The sequence below is a fragment of the Apaloderma vittatum genome, unplaced genomic scaffold, assembly GCF_000703405.1.
Source record: "Apaloderma vittatum isolate BGI_N311 unplaced genomic scaffold, ASM70340v1 scaffold866, whole genome shotgun sequence".
Taxonomy (NCBI): domain Eukaryota; kingdom Metazoa; phylum Chordata; class Aves; order Trogoniformes; family Trogonidae; genus Apaloderma; species Apaloderma vittatum.
The window spans coordinates 167169-191703 of NW_009722121.1; the positions used below are offsets into that span (position 1 = coordinate 167169).

Sequence of the window (24535 nt, forward strand, 5' to 3'; positions counted from 1 at the left end):
TTCCTGGAGACAGGTACGTTTTGCAAAACAAAGGAAAGCATGGAGCATTTTTTTATTCTTCTTCTTGTGAGTCTTCCTAGTGGAGGCGTGCAATCATGCTGTGCCTACTTCATTTGCAGATCTTCGAGGAGGAATACAACGTATGGTTTTTGGACTGGGGAGGGGCACTAGTGGCCATGAAACACACATCAGTGCCCATCCGGCACATGTGGTAAGGAAACTTGTTTTTTTGAGAAGGTTTCCTGATGGACTTAAGCTTACAGTTGTGCTAATATCTCTTGCATCACCTGATCAACATCTGCTAGTGCCTTCAAAATGAGTAAATGAGATAATTTGCATGTGCATCTTATCGCCATTTTGGTTTTGTTGACTAATGTGATGATTATTGTAGCATTTTATAAATATAATGGATATTTACATAATCACACACATATATGAATTACTCTTTGCACTGGTAATGTACTCTGAGACTTCAGGAGGGGTTTGTTTCCCACAAACACATATATACTGATTAAGAGATCATCCTTTATGCTTCAGGTATTTCTGAAAGGATTTCCCTTCTGCATCCCTCACTTCTGCTTTTTGTTTACAGAATTTAGTATTAAACTGATGTAGACAGATAAAAGGAGGGAGAGGGGCAGAACAGTTTTGGTTGGAAGAGACCTTCAAGATCATCGAGTCCAACCTTTGTCCTAGCCCTATCACCACCACTAAACCATGTCCCTCAGCACAACATCTACCGGTCTCTTAAGCACCACCAGGGACAGTGACTCAATCACCTCCCTGGGCAGCCTGTTCCAATGCCTGACAGCCCTTTCAGTAAAGAAATTCTTCCTGATATCCAATCTGAACCTCCCCTGGTGCAACTTAAAGGCCATTTCCCCTTGCCCTGTCACTTGTCACTAGGGAGAACAGACAACCTCCTTTCAGGTGTTGATGGAAGACAATAGAGATAAGTTGCTAACATTGCTATCTTCTCTAGGATTCCACTATCAATATCCAGTAATACAGTGATGGCAACTGAATAGAGTTGAATATGAAATAGGACAAAATGATTTCTCAGTTGAAGAGGGGCATGGCTAATGGGCTGTCCTACCCAGCTTCTCATGTTGTTTAAAAATGAATTAGTTAGAAATAGCCTTTAGAGACAAGATTTGTGTTTCTGTCTGCAAGACAGAGTTATTTCTCAGCTTGATGGTGCTAAGCACATGACTATCTCACGCTCTTCATGCAGAACAGAAAATGTGGCCTTCAGTCAAATAGAAAAAGAAAGCAATGGTGTTTGGCAGCAGTGATGAGATGTTAAGGTCTCCTCTGCCTGAGTCATTATTGTTCAAAATCCTTCAGTTAAATTACAGTTGTTCAGAAGCTGGACACCTCAAGACAGGCTGTCTTTACCCATTACAAGCTAATGTTCCAGAGATGTACCTTAAGAATATTAATGGCTACTTTTTTCTCACATGAAAAGCTTCTGGACTTGACAGATAGCTCTTGGATGACTGAAACATAGATTTCTATTGAAGTTTGAGTATGTTGCATTTGAGCACATATTTTTACCACCTGAGCTAAACAAATGACTGCTTTAGTTTTGATGTGATAATAGATTGTTAACCACAGGATGTATTGGCTCATATTGCTAGATCTTTTCTTCTAGGAGAGGGGAACAGAGTATTCTCTAATGGGTCTGTGCCTCTGGGGGGGATTACAAGCAAGTAATGTTATGCAAAATGAGGGTTGTGATATTTGTCTTGCTTTCTAGTGTTCAGGAAACATTGTTTTATCATAAGCAAGTTTATTGCAGTCATAACTTCATATATGTAGTCGTACTGAGTAAGGGCTAGTCTGGACCAGTGTTGTAACAGGCCAAATCTGTAATGATGCTTCCAGCAGACTCCAGCTTTCTGCCTTTGAATGCGTTGTTGTGTGACTAGAAACAGTTGCCTCTCATAGGTAACTCAGTAGTCATGACTGAACGTGAAGTGCCCTCAGGAAAAAGGACATCAAGACCTTGTTGAAGTCTTTAAACCCCAAGTGTAATCCAAGGCAGGAGAAGTGTGGGTTAGCCAAGGGTAGGTGTCACAAGCAGTAGGTACATCACGCTGTGGCAGGTTGAATGCTGAAAGAGTGAAAAGTAAGACTATTGAAAGAACTGTAAGTCATTTATTAACTATTTATTACTATATTATTCAACCCAGGTGTAACTGTTTTAATTGTATCTTACCTTGTGAAGGCTCTTTGGATGTATAAAGCACATTACGTAAGTGCCTGTACTTAGATGTTAGGAAAAATAGGGTCACAGGTTGACTTTCCATAGGAGCTGAGACTCCAGTTCATCTTCGTTTGCTTCCTTGAGGTTCCTTTCAGGTGTTCTCCCTTTCCACTAAGTCTCATGAAATAACATGTGCAGTAAGTGCTATGAGTGCCCCACCCATTCTGTTAAATGACTAGTGATTTAGAGCTGTTATCAATAAGCTCCAACAGGTTTCTTCTAAAATTGTACCCTTAGGGGCACTGGAATTTGCTTCATATTGCCTCAGCAGGCACCTGTTTTATGGGCAGGAATGGGATAGATTACAGGGTACATGTGTATCTATTAGTTCTCAGGCTGAGACATTGTACAATAAGTTTCATCCTGGAGAAAAGAGGTGTGGATAATTGAAAAGTCGAGAGAACTTTAGCTAAGCTAATGAAGCATGCTGTTCCTCAGAAATTGAAATGCTATTTAGACAGATAAGCATGGAAGCAGAATAGCATACAAATGCACAGGTGTGTGGGAAGATACATACATTTAAATAAATAGATTTAGGGCAGATAAGCTTTTTGTATGCTGTTGTAATCCCAGCTTTCTGTCTTTGGTCTGTAGTCAGCTTCCTATTCTGGCAGATGTGTGTTGTGAGTCAGGTGAAGGTGTTTTGCTAGGTGCTGTGAGAGGCAGATGCTTAAGGAATGATGACTGCAAGCCTTGGCTTTCCACACTAGAGATGGGAGGCTGATGTAAAACATTGTTTGTATTACACTGGCCTCATGGTTCTTTGGTGGTGTCTCAGACAGTGTTTTTGATTCTACCTACTTAAAAGTGGAGAAGATTCAGTTTTCAGCAAGAGCCTCTTATACAAATCCAGGTGCTCAAATGCACATGTGCACGCACACATGTGCATCTTTCCTTGTCTGGAATATAAGGAAAACTTCTTTTTTTATGCTCACTTTGAAATAAGAAGTGTTTTCTGCTGTTCAAAGAAGTTTGTGTCAAGATTGTCTCTTTGGTAAAGTCCATCATGAGAAAACTGCCAGCCTTCACAGCCCAGGTACTGTGCAGAATTACGCAGAACTCTAATGACCCTGCTAGGAGATGATCAAATAATTTCATAGCCAGTAAACCTTTGTGCTCCTCTGTTCTTCCTTTGCTAGTATAATTTGGAGCTGAAATTCTGGGCAGAAACTGTGAGGGAGCAGTTGTGTGGAGAGTCTGTGAGCAGCAGGAAACTTGGTTGCTTTCAGGACTGTTCATGGGCAGCAGCTCCGGGAGCTGGATGCTGACAGCCTGCAGGTTGCCTCTTTTCTGCTGCAGTAGCAGCTGGGTGTGCACACCCTCCCCTGGCTGTTTTCTGCACTGTTGTGTTGTGCGTCTCTGTTGTGGGCAAAGACGTCAGGGCTGGAAAGCTGGGAGCTGACTGAGGTCCCTGGGACAGCAGGGCACGATCTCGCATCCAGGACCCATCCCACTGTCCAGGTTAGGAACAGGGCAGGCAGGGGCAGCCCCAGCCATGGACATCAGGCAGCTCACTGGGGACGGGGATGGGCTGAGGCCAGACTGGGACATCAGCCTGCATGTCAGGCCTGTGGCTGCGCAGGGCTGTGGCAGAGCTGGAGGCAGGCTCTCCTGTGGTGTCAATGGGGTTTCTGGGCAATGGGTGAGGTGGGGGAAGGCTGTAAGGGGAGGCTGGGAAGGGACAGAGTCCACCGAGTCGTGACCCTGTCTGTCTGCTGGTGTGGTCAGTTATGCTGTTCATTCACTTACTCCTTTGCAGTCGTCAGAGACTGAGCGGTTGCTGGCGTGTAGCTGAGAGCAGGGTTTGCTAACCTGCCTCTGCTAATCTAAAAGACTGTTCTACTAACTCTGGTTCCACCAAGACTTCAACTGGGTTAGGTTACACGTGCTCTTTGATAAAAACAGACAGCAAGGCACATGGTGGTTGGGGATAGGGACACACGATCAAAAAACATTGAATTACCCTGCCTTGTCACTGACAGTGTGAATGCTCTCAGCCTCTGAGAAGAGAAATACTTTAATTTTAACCAGCATACAACTTTACTTTACAACTGTAAAGAGCACCTGGGCTAACCATTGATTGTGGCTTAGTTTGGCCTCCTTCCGCCATCTCGCTATAAAATGCAGACCACCTCTGAGATGCCGTGCAAAGAATTATTAATAGGACTAGAGTGATTGTAGCTAATGCCATACGGCATTGACACACGCATGGGTTGAAACATCCTGTGGTGACAGCAATTTTCATGCATTCACACCAGGCCTGCTTATGTTCTGAGTGATGCCTCATACCAGGTGCCATTACAGGCCTAGAAACAGGACTTGGCAATTCCCCTTGATCCTTCGGCGTCTGATGTACAGCTGGATCACGTATGTCAATGTCCTTATTGCCAATGTTTATATTTTCTAAGACTTTGATCTTTCAGAGTACACCAAGAACATGAATTAGTGGGCTGGGAAATGCCAAAGTTTGGTGGTTGTCTCTAAATCTAGGTGCTGGAGCTTGCAGACCTTAGCCAACATTTAATTGCTGCAGTTGCTCCAGAGTAAGTATTTTTCATGTGTATAAATCTTGTCTGCTTCTATCCTAGGGTGAGTTTTGATGAGGGAAGATCTTGGGGTAAATACAGTTTCACATCAACACCACTTTTTGTCGATGGATCCCTTATAGACCCTGGCATAGAGACCCAGATAATGACGTAAGTACAGCAGCTCTTAACTCTTTTTGAAATGTGTTGGCAGAAGGGGTGCATGGAGATCCCCAAGTGCATGGTGAGCCTCATGGTTGCAGTGCAACATTGTGTGGGTATATGTTGCATGAAGGCATGATGCTGTTCTGTAGTTTTTGCCGGTAGTCACAGACCCAGGTGGAGTGTTCACACATCCTCTGGCAAACAGATGATGGAACCAAACTCTTCCCAATAGTGTTAGGGGGTATGACAAGGAGATATGGTGCCAATCTGCTATTCTCGGGAATGATGTAGCCCTGGTCAGGTTACGGAGTTGTGATATCACCACCAGTGGAAGTTTTCAAGCCTTGGCTAGATGAATCCGCATCTGCCTTGATCTGTAGTTCCCAACAGTCTGTCTCGGAATAAGAACTTGGACTAGTGAGATTCAGAGGTCCCTTCTCATAAATACTGTTGGAGTGTGTTCCCTGGATCTGATGGCCCAGGGACTGCAGTGCTCTTCTGAGGCCAGAGATCTGTATGGCTGCACCTAATGTCTGTTCTCTGCTTGTGTCAGTTGTGCAGCTTGACTGTTTTTTGAGATTGTTGCTCGGTATGAATATTTCCAAACATCGTTGCTTGCTGTCTGCATTGTGGGCTGTACATCTGGTTTTAGCTCACACTAAAGGTGTTCTCAGTGTGCATATGCAGCGCTGAGCTCAGAATAACCTTCCTGGTCTAGGGTTTAGTATGCTATGATTCACCCGCATCACAGAAGGAAGAGCCTGGACTGGCACTGAAGGTGCTTGGATCTCCCAAGAGTGCTGATGTGCTGGGTAAGGCTGGTGGAATTGGTGGAGTAATGTTGGCCCAAGAACAGGCCAGGATCTGAGTTGAACAACCAGAGGAGAGAGGGGACTTTTTAGATTCAAAGGCATCTTCAGAGAGTCATCTGACTTCTAGCACAGAACAGATCAGAGCAGTCTGTGCTGATATTCTGAAAAGCAAGGACTGCATGCACTGCCTTTGCTGCTTGCAGAGGTGCTTGCTTATCTGTATTTTCTCTATGCTGACTGGAACAGCTTTCTGAAAAGGATCAGAAAGCAAGATGGCTAAGATGCCTTAGATTGAGGAATGCCTGCAAATCATATGTGCAGTGGCATGAAGGAGTGTCTGGTGAATCGCATGAGGCACAGCTGCAGCACTCCAACTCAGCGGCAGGAGGCATACTATGAATTTATAAATTTCATCTTGCGGTAGGTTTGGTTTTCGTGCTTTCTGCACCTGCACCTGAAGTTCCTGCAGATTTTCACTACTTGCAAGAGAAAAGACATTCAGGCCTAGTATATTTTCTTCTAGACTTCAATCCCTCTGCCTGCTTATGTGGCAGAAATGTGTAGGTGGATCTCATGGCTGCTGTCACAGGTAGTGACAGACTGAGAATACTGCTGGGTATGCTTGTCATCAGTTTCTGAGGAGGCTTGGATCAGATAACAATTGTGTGTCTTGGGCATTTCTGCTAGTCACTTGAATTTATTCCAACTGCATCGTGTGATTTATGTTGGTATGCTTTTCAAAAGCCAGGGCTTCATCAACCTTACACAAACAGAATTGACTGTGGTGAGGTGTGGTCTGTACTTGCATTTGAGCTCACCTTAGCTGCAGGAAAGCCTCTGGGGGAAAATCCTCTTCTGGCAAACAGTCATTTGAGCTGGCTTCTTTGCCATCTCTGCCATGACAGAAGCGTGTTGGTGTTTGTTGTGGTTTAAGTCCCACTAGCAACTAAGCAGCATGCGGCCAATCACTTGCTTCACCTGCCTGGTGGGGTGGGGAGAAGAATAAGAAGGAAAAAGGAAAAAGTCATTGATTGAGATAAGAACAGTTTAATAGGACAACACAAGAAGCAGAGTGGTAATAACAATAAAAACTAAAAAAGGAGTATATGAAGCAAGTAATGCGCAAAGCAATTGCTCACCATCCAGAACCCAATGCTCAGCTTGTTCGCAAGCTGCAATCCCTCCTTTCCCCAGCCAGCTCCCCAGTTATACATTGATCGTGACATCATATGATCTTGAATACCCTCTTGGGTAGTTGAGGTCAGCTGTTCTCACTGTAGCCCCTCCCAGCATCTCGTAAATATTAACTCTGTCCTAGTTGAACCCAGGAGAGTGCTCTAGTCTTGGAAGGATCAGGAAGGTGTAGCCAACTCCTGTATAGCCTATCTATATCTCCTGTGCTAAAGTGTCCTAGGAAGGCCAGAATAAGTAATTATGGTTATTATTTATGCATATAAAGCATAGAAGCATCACACTTAAATTTGTTTCCCAAACAATGCTGGGGCAGAACTGAGGCAGCCTCTGTGTCGATGTCACAGACAGCTGTTGAGATTTTATCATACTAGTGGTGGTATCAGTTCTGGTAGGGTTGCTGGCTTTTCTTTTATTCCAAAACCATGCCTTGGCTTTGGCTTTCATAAAAGTGGAGTACTTCCTTGTGTAGAAGAATATATCTGTGTATCTGTTGCTATGTGCAAATATTGCCCCTGTTTTTTCAAAGAGCAAAATGCAACAGCATATGATATACCTGTGAGCCTTTTCACAAGACTGCTGTCAGCATCCTGTTGGGGAAATATATACCAGACCTCAGCTCATGATTAGAGCCTGCTTGCTGTTCACTCTACGCATTTTTCTCCAAATGCGGCAATAATGTGTCACTTACTGTGTTGATTATTCTGGTGTTTTTCTGTGAAATTCTTTGTGCAATGCGCAATGTGCACCGCTTTCCAACCACACGCAAACGCAGAGAGACACACGTGCAGAGAAACAGATCTGAGCTCAAATAAATCTGTACATCAGCGCCTTCATTGAAATCAATGGAGCTAATCAGTTTCAACTAGCTAGGGATTTAGCCCATTTACTTTACAAATCAATGCAGTTTTCTTTTGAGATGAAAGATACATTTTAAATCTGTGGTTATTGTTACTTATATCTCTGTTGTCTTCTAATGGAGAATGTAGGAAATTAGTTATATTGATGAATATTGGGCATCAGCTTTGTTGAGAGCTGACTTTTTCTTCTGAAGTCTTTGCAGACGTATTATTATTATTATTGCTATTGTTATTGGTATTGTTTTTATCATTACTGTCATCATTAGCAGTTTTTAAAACTATTCTTAATAGTCTGTAAAAGCCATACAAAGAAATTTCACATAATACTTGCCATAGATGTTTAGAGAAATTCCTATATACAGCATTAAAAGAACTGGGGAGGAAAGAGCCAATTTATAAAGCCCATATACAAGCCATTTCTATGCAGATCCCTTAGATATATTTTACAGTGAGAATCTTAGTGAACTCATCTGTAACAGCAGTGTAGGATCATGTTGAGCTTGTGGAAGCTTTGGCTGAGAAGAAATCAATGCCTTTCCATTGCTACTGGCCATCCTCTAAACCAAGATACCACACATGGTGGTTGCAGGTACATGGAATTTCTGTTTGAGGGTAGAAATCTCAATGATTTCAAGAAGCTGATGAGAGAAGCACAATGGTTTGCAACTAGCATCCCCCAGCTGACAACGAGATCAGTGGGAGCTCTTAGACTAGAAGCAGGGGTGAAACATAGAGACCAAGACTGTGCTCATGTTTGTGTACTGCCAAGGTGGGTGCGCTAGTGGCTTTTAAAGATTTGTTTTTCATCCTGGAAAATGCAAAATATTTAATCTAGTGGTCTCAGCTGATTCCCGATAGGGAAAATTTCTTCCATTGATTTGCATCAAAGTGATCTGTGTTCAACTACTTCCATAAGGGGAATATGTTTTAAATATCTATTATACTCAACTATTATTAACATATTGCATTATTAACAATATTATCATAATACTATCTTATTAAAATCAATATATCAGTAGAATGACTATTATTCCCAACTTTCATTTTGTGGTACATCCTGCGAGGGGCTCTATGGGCTGTGGGAAGTAGCACCAGCTTCAGTACAGAATTCCATACTACTTCATGGCTGTAATGTGAGCAGTTGCTATATCTGTCTCTAGTGTACGAGCATCCTAGGCTTTTTGGATCTTCTGTGCTCTGTGGTGTACATACGTGTCCTGAGACAGTCCTAAAGAACTTACCAGTATGGTAAAATCTATATAGATTTGCATGTAGGGCTGTTATATGATTCTGAATATCTTAGTGTACTTTGCATTGGGAACTGCTTTTAGCAGGGAGTTGCACAAGATATCTTGCAGATTTTGTTATTTCGTATGAGTGTATGGATGCAAGAATGAATTATTTGCTTTCAAGCGTAGTTGAGTGGGCTCTGCTAAAATTGTAGTTTTGTGACAAACAGAGATGTGCCATGAGACTGTGTGAACTGGTCTAACTTGGGGCTACTGCCTAACCAATGTGAATCCACTATTCTCAATTCCTGGCCGATCCACTTCCACAGTTCCTTTCACTGTTGTTTTGACACTTATCTTATATGGTCAGCTCAGCTCCGGTCAGCAGCTTGAGAAGTGTGTACCAAAGCACATGTCAGTGCTTGGTGTAGGTGTGAGGAAAGCAACTATAGAAGATAAATAGTCCATGAGGGCAATAGGTTAGGCATGTTCTGAGGTGACCCAATGAGTGTCTAGGAAGTACTAGTCTTTTTTAAATCTTCAGTTTTCTAACTTCTGTTCCGTAGCCCTCACTGGCAACTAGTCTTATCTTTTAATGGTTTCACATTCTAATGAGTGAGATCTAACATTTCTGTGTTGACAAGCCATAGGCACAGCATGTTACTTGCCTGAGGCTGTGCACCAGGGAAAAGGAATTAGATTATATTCCTTTTCTAGTCAGTTGTGATATATGCAACCAGAAGCAATATTTGCTCAAGAGGGTTGCTAGTCTGTACTATTCAAATCAGAGACAAGAGGTTCTTGTGGGTCCAGAGAAGGGCTTTATATTGTTCGTATTGTTCCAGCTATGACTTACAATGATTACTCCTGCCACTTTATCTCCTGTGCTAAACATTCTCTCCAAACCTACATAAAGAGAAACAAGCTTTTTGCTTCACAGCCCTGTAGAGCTTTGCTATCACTTCTGTGGACTCATTATATGAGTGAGTGTGCAGACACTCATTTATAGTTGGGGATCATTAAGTCTGTCTGTGCTGATATGTGTATTTATAGACACACCCACATGTGTGTATATAAATATATATATGTTTCGATGTATGTGTACTTAATGATCCATATATATCTGTGTATGCATCATTGAGCATTAACATTTTCAGTGAGAGGATTTAATACAAGCTGATCTGCCAGCATTACTGTGATTGCTGTCCTTGGCTATGTGTATGTTAGAAAATGTTCCTTGTTGTAAATGAATAGGTTACGAGTCTTGGCCCTTTCTAGCACCTTCTCATTTCCATGGTGGTGAAGCTTTACCAGAGATGAAGTGGGAGCATTTTTTTTCCCAGGAAATCCATAAAATTACTGGCAATCCATCTCTGGATGGCAGAAGAGTGGGACAGAATGAATAAGCAATTGAGAAATGTTGGAAAAGGTGAGATGGATGCCAGGAGGTGTTTAAGGTGAGAAAGATAGCATTAAGAGCAGAGGCCATACTGAGTCAGATCAGAGGTCCTCTAGCTCAGTTCCATGCTCCAACAGTGCCAAGTAGAGGATGCTAAAAGTATATATTATAAAAGTAAAATAAATTATGATTTCCGTGTACACATTCCTCATTTACAGAGATTTTCAAATTAGGGACTTTCTTGGCCAAACATGTTCTTTGTATTTCTAAGACATTCACATTTTATTCTATTTTTGATTTTTTTTTTCCCCTAAATCACTTAAAAAATTTAGCAGTAATGTTATCACGTGGCCAGGAGTTCCATGAGTTAGCTATTAGTTTTGGAAACTGACTGACTTGGGGAAGACATCACCAAAGTATTCGTGGGTATGAAGGCAACATGAACAGATCTTGATCAGCACTCAGCAGTGATTCAGCAGATTAAGCATGAGAGAGGGGCAACAGCTCCCAGGTCCAAGCTCTCACCAAGTTCAACATTACATGGAAGCCAAGAGTCCTTTTTCTGTCATTTTCTGATAAAGTGATTATCATCTTTCATCGTTAAGCAAGGCAACATTCACTGCCTTCTGCTCAAGTTTTGCTGTCACATTTAAAAGCTGATACAGGAAAGAAAATTACAAGCTGACACAATGTCCTTGAAATATTCTGCCCTTTGCTTAGGGGTAAGGAACTGCAGATCTGCCACGTCTGAGTGGTTGTGCTGAGAAAAGTAAGGCGAAAACAGAGAGGTGATAGAAAATAGTGCCTTTGCTGGGTTGTGGTTGGAGGAGCTGGCGTTCTCCTTGTTGGGCCAGCCTTCACCCCACATAACGGGCGCCACTGCTAGCAATCTCAGCAAATGAGAGAAGAGGTGAATGGGTAGAAGGAATTGAGGTTCTTGTCCAACATGCACGAAGAAAAGACACCGACATAGAATTTCTTAATTCGTGTCACCCAGCAGAGGCCTTCACACACTCCTGCCATCAATCTGGTCTCTTTTCGCTTCACTTCGCTTCACTCTCAACAAAAAAAGACAGATTTCGTCTGCATCTTCTGCTGCTGAGCTCAACAGAGGATTTGGTGAAGAGAGAATCTTCAGAGAAGATTTTACCAGAAGCTGTAGAAAGCTAAATCCAACTTGGATCTTCCAGTGCAGAAAAGAACAGAAGAGATCATGTGTTGGACCTATTGTGGTGAAGGATTCTGCGCGCTATCTTAATTTATTTTGGCTCCTTTTGGGAATGAGGGCTGTCCAGCCATCCTGTGCATACCCTCAGGCCTACCAAAACTGCAGGATTTTTGAAAGATCAGAGGGAAAGTTTCAAAACCTGATTTATCCAAGTTGAGTAGATACCATTAAACACCTAGAAAGGACTGGGAGGTTTTAATTGTTGTCCTCATTGTGGTTTTATCTGGCATTTCAGTTTTTCTTTCTTTTATTTTTATTGCAATAGCTGTGGTGCAACCGGTCTTGTTATTGGCTGTGGGTTTTACTGCAAGACTCTGATATGTCCTTGTGAGTTCATTACACTGTCTCATTCATGGGGTTGTGAAAACTGTAGTGTGTAAACCTACATAAGGACTCTTCAGAATAGGATCCATGAAATTAAAATGAATCCGTGAAAATAGTGAGTGCACATAGAAAGAACAGTAAAATTTAGAACCTAGTCCGAGAACAAAAATTACAAATATTAAGTTAGGAAACCAAAGTGATTGAGAGAATATTGGCATTTGCTATAGTGAGCTGCATTCCTGTATCATCTGATCTAATTTCAAAAGCTTCTGGAAGTAATGAATAGCTGGGACTTTGCAAGAAAATGATCAATCTGCTAATGCTATCAACAGACTTTACAATGGACAAGAAAATGTGTGTTATAGGAATTCCTATTTTATCCCAGCAGATGATCAGTTTATACCCTGAAGTAAGACACTTGATTACCCATGTCATTATCTTCGTTTGCAAGACTTAAAAACATTATTAATGATCATAGATTAATCAGTGTCACTTCCTCCTCCCATCTCCCTCCCTGCCAGAGGAGCACTCTGTCTGTTAGCCCTTGGATTGCTGCATGAATTCACCTAAAGAGCCCACAGAGGCTCAATATTAATTGTGCTGCTGATACTTGCAGTATGAACTGAGGTCTTCCTGTGGCACCTGAATACACAAATTAGGCGATGAGAACATCTACTTAGAGTAATCTTTCTCAGACAGCATTGTGTGATTTATTGGGCCTTAGGAAGAGGATGTCTGTGACCTGTGACCGTGTACTCAAAAATTTCCTGGCAGAAGCCATAATACATGGTGAAGACACTGGGCTCTGTGGCATATATTGTCTGTCTTTGGCTTTCTGGGGCAAACATTACTGTCATTGGAGTTAAATGCTATTTATGGACACTAGATCAAACATTACACGAAAGAAATCAACATCATTAGTTGTATTCCACCGGCAGGGGAATTGAGGCAGAACAAGGGACATGCCCGTGGTCAGTCCCTCAGCAGGCTGTCATGGGCAGAGCCTGGCATTAAATCAGCTCTCCTGGGTCCCAGATGAGTATCCCACTGTGCAGACTTTCTTCATTCCTTAGGGGGAAGGAGATACTGAGTCATGTCTGTCATGCTCAGAGATGGTGAATGGAGAGGTAAGCATGTGCAGGGAGGAGAACTAGAAAAAGGTGTGGTGAACGCAGGTTTTTATTCACTGAAATTAATTAAAAAAAACCTACAGAAGGAGCTAGAATGAACAGCAAGCTGACAAATGATTTCTTTTCCCTAAGTTAAAGGACAGGGTTTGCCTGGCAGCAATGCAATCCAGATATTCTCATCTGCCGGCTAATGTGCTTTGTTTCTGGTGCTTTTGAGTAAGGACAGATGGATTATAGGTCCTGTGTTGTCCTCCCACCAGCAGCTGGGCCCAGCTGTACAAAGAGCTCAGTCCTGGTGTTGGGTGCACAGCCAGGGGAAGGGTGCTGTGCACACATACGTTCCTCAGAGTCTTTCACCTTCCTGTTAGAGCAAGCCGTGAAATATTCTGGTGCTCTGATCCCACCAGCCCTCAGGGAACTGAGAAACCATGTAGCCTCAGCACCTTTTCAGCTCAGCCTAGCCCTGATCCTGCAAAGGACACAGGGTGGTACAGCACACCAGCTTTTCTGAAAGCTGGGAAGACTCAGCACTGGATTGGCTGCTGAGTTCACTCTAACAGGTTTTTCATCATTGAGCTGCAGTGAGTGATGGAGAGCATCTCTTAGAGGAGCCATATTATAGTTTGAAACATCTCACGTAGTTCAGGTAGCACTACAAGCCTTTACTCCTAAGGACAGCTTGTCTTCGTATGATCATTGTACATGGTTTCCCTGTTTCATGATCCTTTTGACCCAAACTTGTGAAAATTCCCCCACTATATCTGGTCAGCCACCTTGTCATGCTGTTGCTCAGCCAGGTACAGATCTCATTCCCTCTTCGGAGCTGCCTTCTCTCTGATACCCTGTGCCAGACAAAGCTTGTCACCCTGCTCCGCAAACTGTCCCTGTGTTTGGAGCTTACATGTTTTGAGCAATGGCTTCCACATTTGTGTGGGACATCTCTGGCTGAAAATTTGCTAATTCATAGGATGAAGGGTTGAAATGACTGAACATGCTGTGCTATCCAGCTTCTGGCAAAGGGGCAGCACACACTTTTGATGGCACTGCAAACCTGTTAGTGAAGGAAACACTCAGATTGCCAATACCTGCCAGTATCTTTTCTGAAAGAAGGAGGAAGCATCCTCGGGTTCCAAAGCTGTCACAAACTGATTGTCTTTCACAAGTGCTTCGAGGAAGAGGGAGAACACTTCTGAAAAACAACATTAAAAATTACTGAGTTTTCCCATCCCCCTTCCCAGGTGTCTCACACTCCCTTTCATGTTGCTGGGATTTCTTTTGAAGCAATTGTCATGTAAAGTGGTTTGGGAACATTGGCAATAAATTTTTTAGAGACTACATTTCAAAAGGTTTAGTTTGTCATTCAGTAAGTTCTTATTTTGGTAGCACTTTGTATTTAAAAAAATAAAATTAAAAAACCCAACAGTCTCCTCCATTGCCTTGTGCAGTATTTGTGCAGCAAGCAGAGAAATCAAGCCCAAACTGTAGGGCTTCTTCATAATTATATGTTCAGCAGATTACTTACTAATTGTGCTTGGCATTACTTCCTAACTGAAAGATCATGCTGTACCATGTCATTTGCAGTGGTTTTCCTCTTCTCCTGGCACTTTAAAGAAAGTGCCTATTGAGCTGATGAATAATCGCAAGACTGTTTTCTAAAGCAGGGGGATAAAAGGTCTCCCATGATTGTATTGCAGGATTTTTATTGCAAGATTTTGTTCTTTCTATGTATTTACAGAAACTCTTCTCCTGCCCCATTGTCTCTCTCCCTCCTGACCTGAAATCTGGCAGTGGTGCGGCTTTCCATGACCAGTTCAATATGAGTTGCTAGTCAGCAAATCTGGCCAACACTTTGAATTTCTCGTCTGTGCAATCATAGAATCATAGAATGGCCTAGGCTGGAAGGGACCTTAGAGATCATTTATTCCAACCTCCCTGTCATGGGCAGGGACGCCACCTCTCGACTAGACCAGGCAACAGATGGGGACCGAGTGGGAATCGAACCCCCCGACGTTGGTGTTGTCAGGACCACGCTCAAACCACTGAGCTAACATATGTCAGTTTCACTTGGAAGTGGAGACAAACCACTTCCTTCAGATTTTGTCTACATGAGAAATTCTATGAAATTCTCATTTTACCCTTCTCCTTGGGAAACAAAATACAGACCAAAATTTTCTTGAACAAATTTGTCATCGTGCAAGCTGCTGTCTGCTGTTGTTTCTCTGCTGTTATTTTTTCTCCTTCTGAATAGTGGCAGTAAAACAAGGTCTTACATCTGAGATGGTCTATGGAAATTATACTAATTTGCACCAGCTGAAAATCTAGATTCAAATGAATGGCATATTTTATGTGCATCCCTTCTTTCTAGAAAAAAAAAAAGCGCCATTTTTCCTACTCTCTATCCACAGACAGAAGCAACCTGCTCTAGTTAAGGATAAGGACACCTTGAGCAACCTGTTCTAGTTAAGGGCATTGCTGCCCATGGCAGGGAGGTTGGGTTAGATGATCTCTGAGCTCCCTTCCAACCCAAGACATTCTGTGATTCTAAGTACAGCAGCCCTGAATCATCACCCAGTTGCCCTCAGGTTCAGCCAAAAGAAACTGAATTAAAAGCTCCAAAGTGGCTCCTAAAGATCATATTTATTGTTTAGGAAAAAATTAGACAGTGTTTTTGTTGACAATTGTCTGCCTTTCCAGTATCATCTTTCATCTTTTATGTTTCTTTTGGTTTTAGTCTCTTGCTCCCTGCGTCATCTTGCCAGTTATGAGAAAGTACAACTCTCTGTCTTCCACTCTCTCTAACTGCTGATCTGTGCCTCTTTCAGTTAGGTTCTACTTCCTTGTCTCAGTCCCTTTCTATCCAATTTCCATGTAACTAGTGACCTCCTTTAACGCTAATTACACCCAAACCCTAATAAAAGACAATTGAGAGGTTACACAGCCTATTTGGTTTCCTCTGAAGTAATGATTTATGTTTAATTAATGGAGAAATAGCTCATCTCTCACTCACCATTCATAAACTTAACCTGCCAGCACAATTTGCAACTGTTCCATTGCTGCTTCTATGTGTTTTGGCCCTAACAGCTCAGCCTGCACATAGGAGCTAGTCTTGCTTTGCTGCTACTTCCTCACACAGAGATGGTTTCAGATCTAGATTTCATAACAGGTCATCTTCTTTGTGTGTGAAATCATCAGCATTTTCTTTTATTGTCTCAGAAAGTTATAAATGTCGACAAGTAATGGAAGTATATTTACATACCAAGCCCTTCTGTAAGTGTGTGCTCAGATCCAGGATCTCTAACATAGGCTCACCATTTTCCCTGGTAATGTAGGGCCAGGGCAGCCTTGCTAGGGAGGAGAAAAATCCAAACCAAATCAAGACAGTTATGGAAGTGAGAGAACCATGTACAGGGGCACAGTCAGTTCTCAGCTAGAGCTCATATGTCTGGCTGGGTCTTGACTCCTTTTGCTAAGCCATCTCCCTGCTTCTGGTCTGTGCTCCCCAGCGGTCTGGGTCAGAGGAAGTGGCATCAAACGGTTTGTGTTTCTTCAAAGTATTCATGCGGTGCTGATGCTGACTAGTCGGTTCTGCTGGAGCTTGGAGCACTGGGGTATAAAGTACAATAACTAACAGCAAACCCCAACTACTCAGCATAACAAAAGTTAAATGGCTTTAGAGTTCATGAGAGCAGAAATTCGACTGTTTTGCACTAATAGGTGGTCATTGCAGAGAGAATGGGCATCTTCACATCTTCAGTGTGGTGAGTTAACCACTCAGTGTTCTTGTAGCTGTGATTGCCCAGATCTGGGCCTCCCCCTGGTTTTGATGACAGAACTTCATCCCCCTCAAGGAGATGAGAAAAAACTAACACACACTTGTTTCCCTGCCACTAGGTGGTTCTTCCAGATGGTGCTTCATAGCACTTCTTGGATTGACCCATTAAATAACTGCTTCTGACCCTACCTGTTAGAGGCACAGATGTAAGTAAAGGGGGGTTTTAACTGAAATCAGTTGGCAATTTTACTTGTTGTCCTCGCTCTCTGCATTCCCACACCAGAAGTGCGCATTCGGGGTGGCTGAAGCATTTACCAGTTTGGGTGATTTTACTATTGGGAATTTTTTGCTTGCTTAGACACTTCCTCTGCAAGCATTTTTCTTTTACAATAAAAAAATTGGAAAAAAAAGCAAGATTGGTTTCAGGCTTTCATAAATGAAACAGTCTGTTTATGATGACACTGCAATTAGCTTTTCTTGCAGTATTATCAGTTAAAGTATGTATTTGGCTCTCTTTCTGTCTAGTTTTCTGTTGATCCATCCATCAATCTGCTTGTATAGTTATCTCAAAAGGTGCTGTCTATTAAGTGTAGTTTTTAATTTTATTTTACTTTTTTATATTCAAAATGCTTAAAACACAAACAGTGTATTCTGTAGGGCTTAATCTTCTTAAGGTCTGACTTCAGAGGCCCACATGGTGCTTTGTGAGCACATCTTTCATCTTGTTGCTGTCCAGTGGAGGAAAATGCTTCAGAACGGAGGGTGCGTTTGATGTTTTGTGTAGTGAAGATGACCTTATCAGCTGCTTCCTTCCTTTGTATCATCAGACATCTGTCTCACTGATGGCATAGCTGAGGACAGGAGGTGTTACCAGGGACTTTGGCTGTTATCTCCCAGTACACACAAAGGAGCTAGGCTGACTAGTGAAAATGAAAGTCCTCCATCTCTATCCAGACCAGACCAGGCAAGTACAGGCAGCTTCAGTGCATGCTTGCTCCATACAATGTACTGCCAGTGTACTTCAGAAATTATAGAGGTGGAATTGATTTAAGCATGAGAATGTGTTTCCATTTCCATGCTTGGGCAGCTTGTCTGAAACTTCTGGCAGGGATGGATCCAGATGGATATAGCTGATGCCTTTCCTGTGAGCAATACGGGAGCTGTTACCTGAGAAGATCTACTTCTCATAACCCAGACAGGGACAGGGGTTGACTGTATGGACCAGAGGTGGATGAGTTCTTGTCTTGTGACCTTCTGTTCATCTCTCAAGAACGAGCAGCATTGAATTACATAAAAAGCACAACTAACAACAATGCCAGGAATAATAAGGCAAAAGCTGAACAATTTGACTAGAGAACACTGTAGAATTGTAAAAAGCCTTTTAAATAGCTTCTGTGCAAGGTTGTCCGATCAGTATTTACTGCATTTGTAAGTTACTGTGTATTTAAAAAATTAATGAAAGATATAATTATAACAGCATTACCAATGACCTTCTCCAGAATGACTCCATCATGAATCTGTAAGCATTTCAGAATTGTTTTCCAGGTTCCTAATATTTTTTTCTGCAAATTAATGACATCCAACCTGAGCAATAAAAGCTTTGCCTTGTTGCTCCAAAGAAGTTATTGGGAAGCATTTTCTGGTTTCCTAGCAATAGTTTCATTGTGAGTTATGCGTAGAGCCAGTTGAGAAGATGCTGTCCTGTTATCTAAGATTTTATGTGGAGTTTGAACTACTTGCTGTGAGGGACAGAACAAAATCTATCCTTGTGAATTACTGTTCTGTGGCTTAGGTTGGAGAACCTTTGTTAAATTGAGCTTAGTCAGAAAACTGTATCTGCCTAAATGCTGTGGCAGCTCTTGTATTTATTGCTTCTCAAGGACTTCTAGATCAAACTGCTTAGATGGAAAAAATCAAAACATACTTTTTTTGTTGGCGTCCCAGAGCTGGACCTTGAAAATCTCGCTCTTTTTTGTCTTCTATCCTTGCAACAGGCAATTAAGAGCTTTCAGTCAGACCACAGTAGACAAAGTTATTGAGGTAAAATTCATAGTACCTTTTTTCCTTTTCTCCCGTGTCATCTTGATAGTTTAGATATATTTATTATAAAAAAATCCATCTCCCTAATTTGGTGACCAGACAAAATAAATGAGAAACAAAGACACATGGGAATTAGATAAGATAGATGAATGGTATCTTCAAAGCAATGTGAGGACTCACCAGTTGAGTGGGGAAAAATAAACTCCCATGGATCTCTTTTTCCATCTCTTTCCTTGGGATTTGTTTTGTCCAGGCACACTGGACACAGAAATGCAGATGTACTGGAGCACTTAATGCTAAGCACTTAGTGATAGCTGTGCACTAGTGGTATCATTACATTGTAGCTCTTTGCTGTCTGCTCAATCCTCTCTGTTGGGCCTGGCCACTCCAAAGCAGATATAGAAGGGAAAGGTCATGTGCAGGCACCTCAGTTAGTCACTGTGGGAAAAGATGCAGTGATGTAGTTCTCAAAATTAATGAAAGCAGGGTTCATCTGCAATACCTGATTTCACTCAGTTGGGGTTTGTTGCCTATGATGGATTATTTAGCCTATTTTTAATTCCAGAAAAGATGAGAGTTTTCATCGTTTCCCAAAGAAAGCTGTTTGAGAGTCCCGTGGAGCCCCACAGATAACATAGCACTCTTGTGTGCCTTAAGTCTGCTTACTCCCATTGAAGTTTCAAATGCACATCAGAGTCACCTTGAAATGTAAGGTAGCCTTCTTCATGGTGGCTGGTCAATGAAAAAATGCTGTAGGTGTCTGGGTTGTGTTTGTTATTGGTGAGCAGTGCTCAGAGGGTGTGGTTGCTTGCTAGCTTCTCTGCATATGAACAGCTCTTATCTCTGAAGGCTGCACTGCAATGGTTGATGAGGCTTAAGAAGCTTTTTATTAGTAAGGAGAGAGGGGGTGGTTACCACTTTGGGAGTCAGGTGACCTAGAACCATCTCTGCGGTGCAGAGGAAAACGTCCCTTTCACTTCACACTCTTCTAATTACATTTAGCGTAGTATTGTTTCCATCTAAATTATAGCAATTATATACAAAGATCTTCTTTGAAATCATTTAATTAAAGAGTAGCTAGTGCTCTGTGCTTTTGGAATGCTAATATATTTCCTTCCACTTAGGAAACCTTGTTTTTTCTATTAATTATTATTATGGAAGAATTTCAATGACAGGGGTTTTTTTAGCTGATTTTAATAGATTTAAAAAGCGAGTGGTTCTGATGATTTTTGTAAAGCACAAAGAAGCCTTTTGTTCTCTTGCTGGATGGTTAGCTAAGGGTCAATCTGAGGAACAATATTTTCCTTGAGATGCATTGGTTGCCAAAGAGTTGGATTTCTCCAGCCCTGTTATCTTCTGAGTTTGGTCAAGTGTTTGTGTTTAATTATGTTCTCCCCTCCTCTTCCTGTGTTTTCTGTGGTCAAATCCTGAATTGGTATAAATCTGCTGGACTAAATAATTTCTGCCTGTTGAGTTGCTGCCTTACAGGAATGACATTTCAGTCATGTATCACATCCAGGACAAACAGGATTCATAGGAGAACTGCCCAGCTCTGCGATAATACCGTGACCAGGCACGCGCTCTGTAAGAGTATGTGCTGAAAGCAGTTGTGCCATAAGAGCTGGTGGGATTTACCCCATGTCAAGGGAGAGTAGGGAGGGGAACTGGAGTTAGAACTCCTACTTGAGTACAGTTTCAGAGGTCTTCAGCATCGCTCCTCCATGCTATTTCCTGTTCTTGCCTTCTCCTTTCCTTCTCCCAATAAATGTCCTGGCACCCCATATTGCTACGGTGTGCATGGGTTGATCTTGATCAGGATGTGCCTTCTGTGTTGAGGAACAAGAACTGCAAATTCTTTTGCACCTTTCCTTGGATGTGGTGGTGTTTGCTATCACTTACGCCCCAGGATTGACACTATACTAAAAATTTTCTGAAGAGCCAGCAACAATCTCAATAAATCCTTCCCCACCTACTCATTTCTCTGTGTGGTCAGGGGTTCTCTTCATATTGTATCTTCTCCCCTTCTTGTCGGTTTCTTGGTGCTTGCCTTGGGGAGGCAGAACCTGTAAATAGAAAGGTGTCCGCAGTAAACCTACAACTCCAGGCTCTCAGATCTCTCCACTTTCCTTTCTCTCCTTAATACCCATAAGCTGAGAGAAGTCTAAATGGGAGAACGTGACTGACTGCTGGATGGTCTCTGTTTCACAAAAAAACAGCACAACGTGGAGGAATTTTGGTGCAGGCTACAGGAGGAGTCATTTGGATAGTGAGGAGAAGCAAAGCCAACAACCATGTGTGATTACAGTGTTAATTAAGATGAACTAGAGTAAAGAATGGCAGGACACTGGGGACACAGCAGGATCTGGATTGCAGTCAGTATTTGGAATCTCAATAAAAGTTTTCTCTTTTGTTTTTCTTTCACTTTCACAGGGAAATTTTTAAATCATGTGTCTCTTTTTTAGTCTGAAATAATTAAAACAACAGAAACTTTAATCTCGTAGGTGAAAATGTATGTTAGTGAAAGATTTGGTATGATGAAAAAAACATTCTTTCTCTACCCTTTAAATCTTGCGATAGGGGTGGTACAATGATACTATTTGTCAAAAAAGATTTGGGTTTTGGTACATACAGTATTTTTAAAATCTAGATATTGTATTTTACATGAGGTTTTAGTTTCTTTTATATATTTGAGATAGCCAAGGAGTTGGCATGTTACAAATCGACTTGATCGTTGTTGGTTTTTTGTTGTTTACATGTACTGAGGTATTCAACGTGCCAATGAGAAGCTGTAGTTTTGTTCATGGCTTCTAAAATCCAGTCACTGGTCCTAATCTCCTATTACACACATCTTTGGAAATCCAACTGCAGTTGATTGAAAAGCTGCTCCTCACTGAGAGTATCACAGCTGGCCAAGGGAATGGGAAGCTGTTACTTGATCAAAAACTGAGTACCCTGCGGCACTCATGCAATATTTCTGGATGGATGGCATCTTTTGTGTGGGTACCTGATGTTATTTATTAATTAAAACATGGGTTTGTTATTATTTAACTTCTCTGGTGAAGGTGTGAGTTTCAAACATGCAGTCTCTCTTAGTATTTGTGGTGATGGTCCTTTGGTGATGTATACCATCAGTGCTCATTGTTGCTTTGGTCCTTCCCTTCCAGATACTTAAGCAAGCAGACAGCTCTCCCTGCATGTGAGGGAGGGCTGTGTAGTTGGAATGGTATTTAGCGAGACCTGTGTTAAGCAACCAACTCTGCTGCTGACATTCTGGTCCAAGCTTGTGCAGAAGCCTCTGGTGCTATTCAGTTTTATGTGACCTCTTTTATCATCCTATTTGTAACAGATCTGTGCCACAGTTTTAAATTACAGTCTGAGTCCTTCCACTATTTTTTGAGTGCTGACTCTTCAACTACTCCTATATACTGCCTTACTCAGTATGAGCCTAGTGTTGCACTGGATTTGTGTGGGAAAATGTGTAATTTTTGTCCAGAAAATCAACTTACTACTTACTACTTAGCTAAATGAACTATGAAGTGTGATTAGTGACTGCTGCTGATGAGTGACCTACTCAAAAGAATTAAGAAAAAAGTTTACCAATAACCTTAGAGTGGTGATTGTTTGTAATTCCACTTCCACTAGCTGCACTCAACATTCACTAAGTGCAAGGGAAACACTCATCCAGGTCACCTACGTACAGTCCGTGGAACAAGTATGTTATTTCAGGTGTTTCTTTCACAATTCATTAAGTAGTAAGTTTGTGGAACATGAAAGTTCAGAAGTAGAGAAATAGAGAAAACTAAGAGAAGCTTGAGTCGACCAAACCCAAGTATTAATCAGAACAGCTCCCTTGACAATTAGGTATATTACTTTCTAGTCTGGTTGTTTATTGTTCTTGAGTGATACCCAGCTGGCTGTATTAGTCTCAGGGCCCATTGTGCTAAGTACTAGAGGCACAGAAGACCTTCCAACGTAGTCTGTATAGGGGGGGCAGAAAAATGCTAAACAATCCTAGGATGTTATAGAAACAGGACAATGTTATTCATAGCTGAACAACATTTTCTGGCATTGAGCTTCAACACTGTGTATTAGATTCTGCAGTTGAGATTCATGTAGAATTATTTGCTTAATGGAAGCATATTTCTGGCTGATTCTGATTTCCTTTTTTTCTCTCCCATGCTTAGAGTTTTTGGGCACTTCAGTCTTCGTTCTGAATGGCAGCTGGTCAAGGTGGACTACAAGTCTATCTTCAGCCGAAGGTGTAACAAAGATGACTACCAAACCTGGCATCTGCACAATCAGGTATTCTCACTGTGCAGGGAGGGGATGATGTGGGTTCCTTTTCCTGTCCTCTGTGTTGCCAGGTAGGAATGTACTTGTTCTTTTCGGTAGAACATAGCGAGTTTTTGCATCCATCAAGTCATGGTTCTAACCTATTCATGCTTTACTTTCCCTGAAGGATATGCATGAATAAACACAAGGCCAGCCTTCTCCGGGCAAGTGAGGGAGATTGTTAACTTGTCTTTGTATGAAAATATTACATCACACCAGCTGGATCTTTTTGCCCTCAGTGCTCAGGGCAATATAAAACCTCACCTTGCGGTTGAATTGCAGGAGACAATGAACTCTTCATTACTCTGCCAGTGACTTATGAAAATAATTTTCTTTCACTTTGCCTCTGTTTTCCCTACTCAAAAACAAAAATAAAAACATTTATTCATCCCCCAGGTGTCTATAAAACTTTGGAGAGCCCTTGAATAAAAGAAAGCAGAGAAGACCAACTTTTTCATTCTATTCAAGGATACATTCTTTGCTTTTCTTACACTTTGGCCTGTTTTCATGTTGGATATATTTAGGTCCTGAAGCCACTAGAGCTGAATATCCTCTGAAGATTACTTATGGGTTACTGGCCACCAGTATGATGTCCCACTCCCTGTGGGGCAACATAAGTAGAGCCAGAAGTACTGGCACTGTGATATGCCTGAATGAAATCCATGAATTAGAAATGAGCATTAATTTGGCAAGAAAATATTGGATAACTGAAGTCATAGGATTGAATAAATGAAAATAATTTAAATGAAACAAAAGGGGAGATATGTGTAACCGGACAGCCATCTTGGGAAACACTGTTAAAGGGAGAGAGAAGTATTTCAATTAGGTGTTGTCTTTTTTTTCTTACTTCTATGCAGACAAATTATTTCTGCATCACAGAAAATTCTGTTTATAGCAACTCACCTAAATGTCAAATGTTTCTATTTGATTAGCTACTCCTAGTAGTGCTCTTGGACACCTTTGTGTTCAGAAAGCCCAGTATAACAGTTCATCAGAATTATTTGAGGTCTATAACAAAGCCAGCTCTATCAAGGAAAGTGGAGGGGAGCCAGAAGTCCTGGGTTCCACACCTAGATTTTGTCCCTGCCTTGGATTTCAGGCTTGGACATTCTTCCTGTAGTACAGTTTGTCTAACACGTGGAAGATACTGTGGAGTACATCTCCACTGTCTCTTCAGGATAATTCTTAGGACTAGATACATTCATGTATGCCTTTATGTAAGTGGGTGCGGTGATTTGGGCACCCAGACATTTTGGGCA

General features: G+C 41.8%; 1 protein-coding gene across 1 annotated transcript in view; it reads left to right on the forward strand.

Annotated features, from left to right (window-relative positions):
* SORCS3 (sortilin-related VPS10 domain containing receptor 3) overlaps nucleotides 1-24535 on the forward strand; it is a gene marked incomplete at its 5' end in the record, with an annotated part of 198980 nt that overhangs the window by 140584 nt on the left and 33861 nt on the right. The window contains 4 exons of the mRNA XM_009871634.1: nucleotides 1-13; nucleotides 120-211; nucleotides 4858-4965; nucleotides 23129-23246. The exon at nucleotides 1-13 is cut by the window's left edge and continues 85 nt beyond it. Of these exons, the coding sequence (XP_009869936.1) occupies nucleotides 1-13; nucleotides 120-211; nucleotides 4858-4965; nucleotides 23129-23246 (331 nt within the window). The remainder of the gene's footprint in view (nucleotides 14-119; nucleotides 212-4857; nucleotides 4966-23128; nucleotides 23247-24535) is intronic.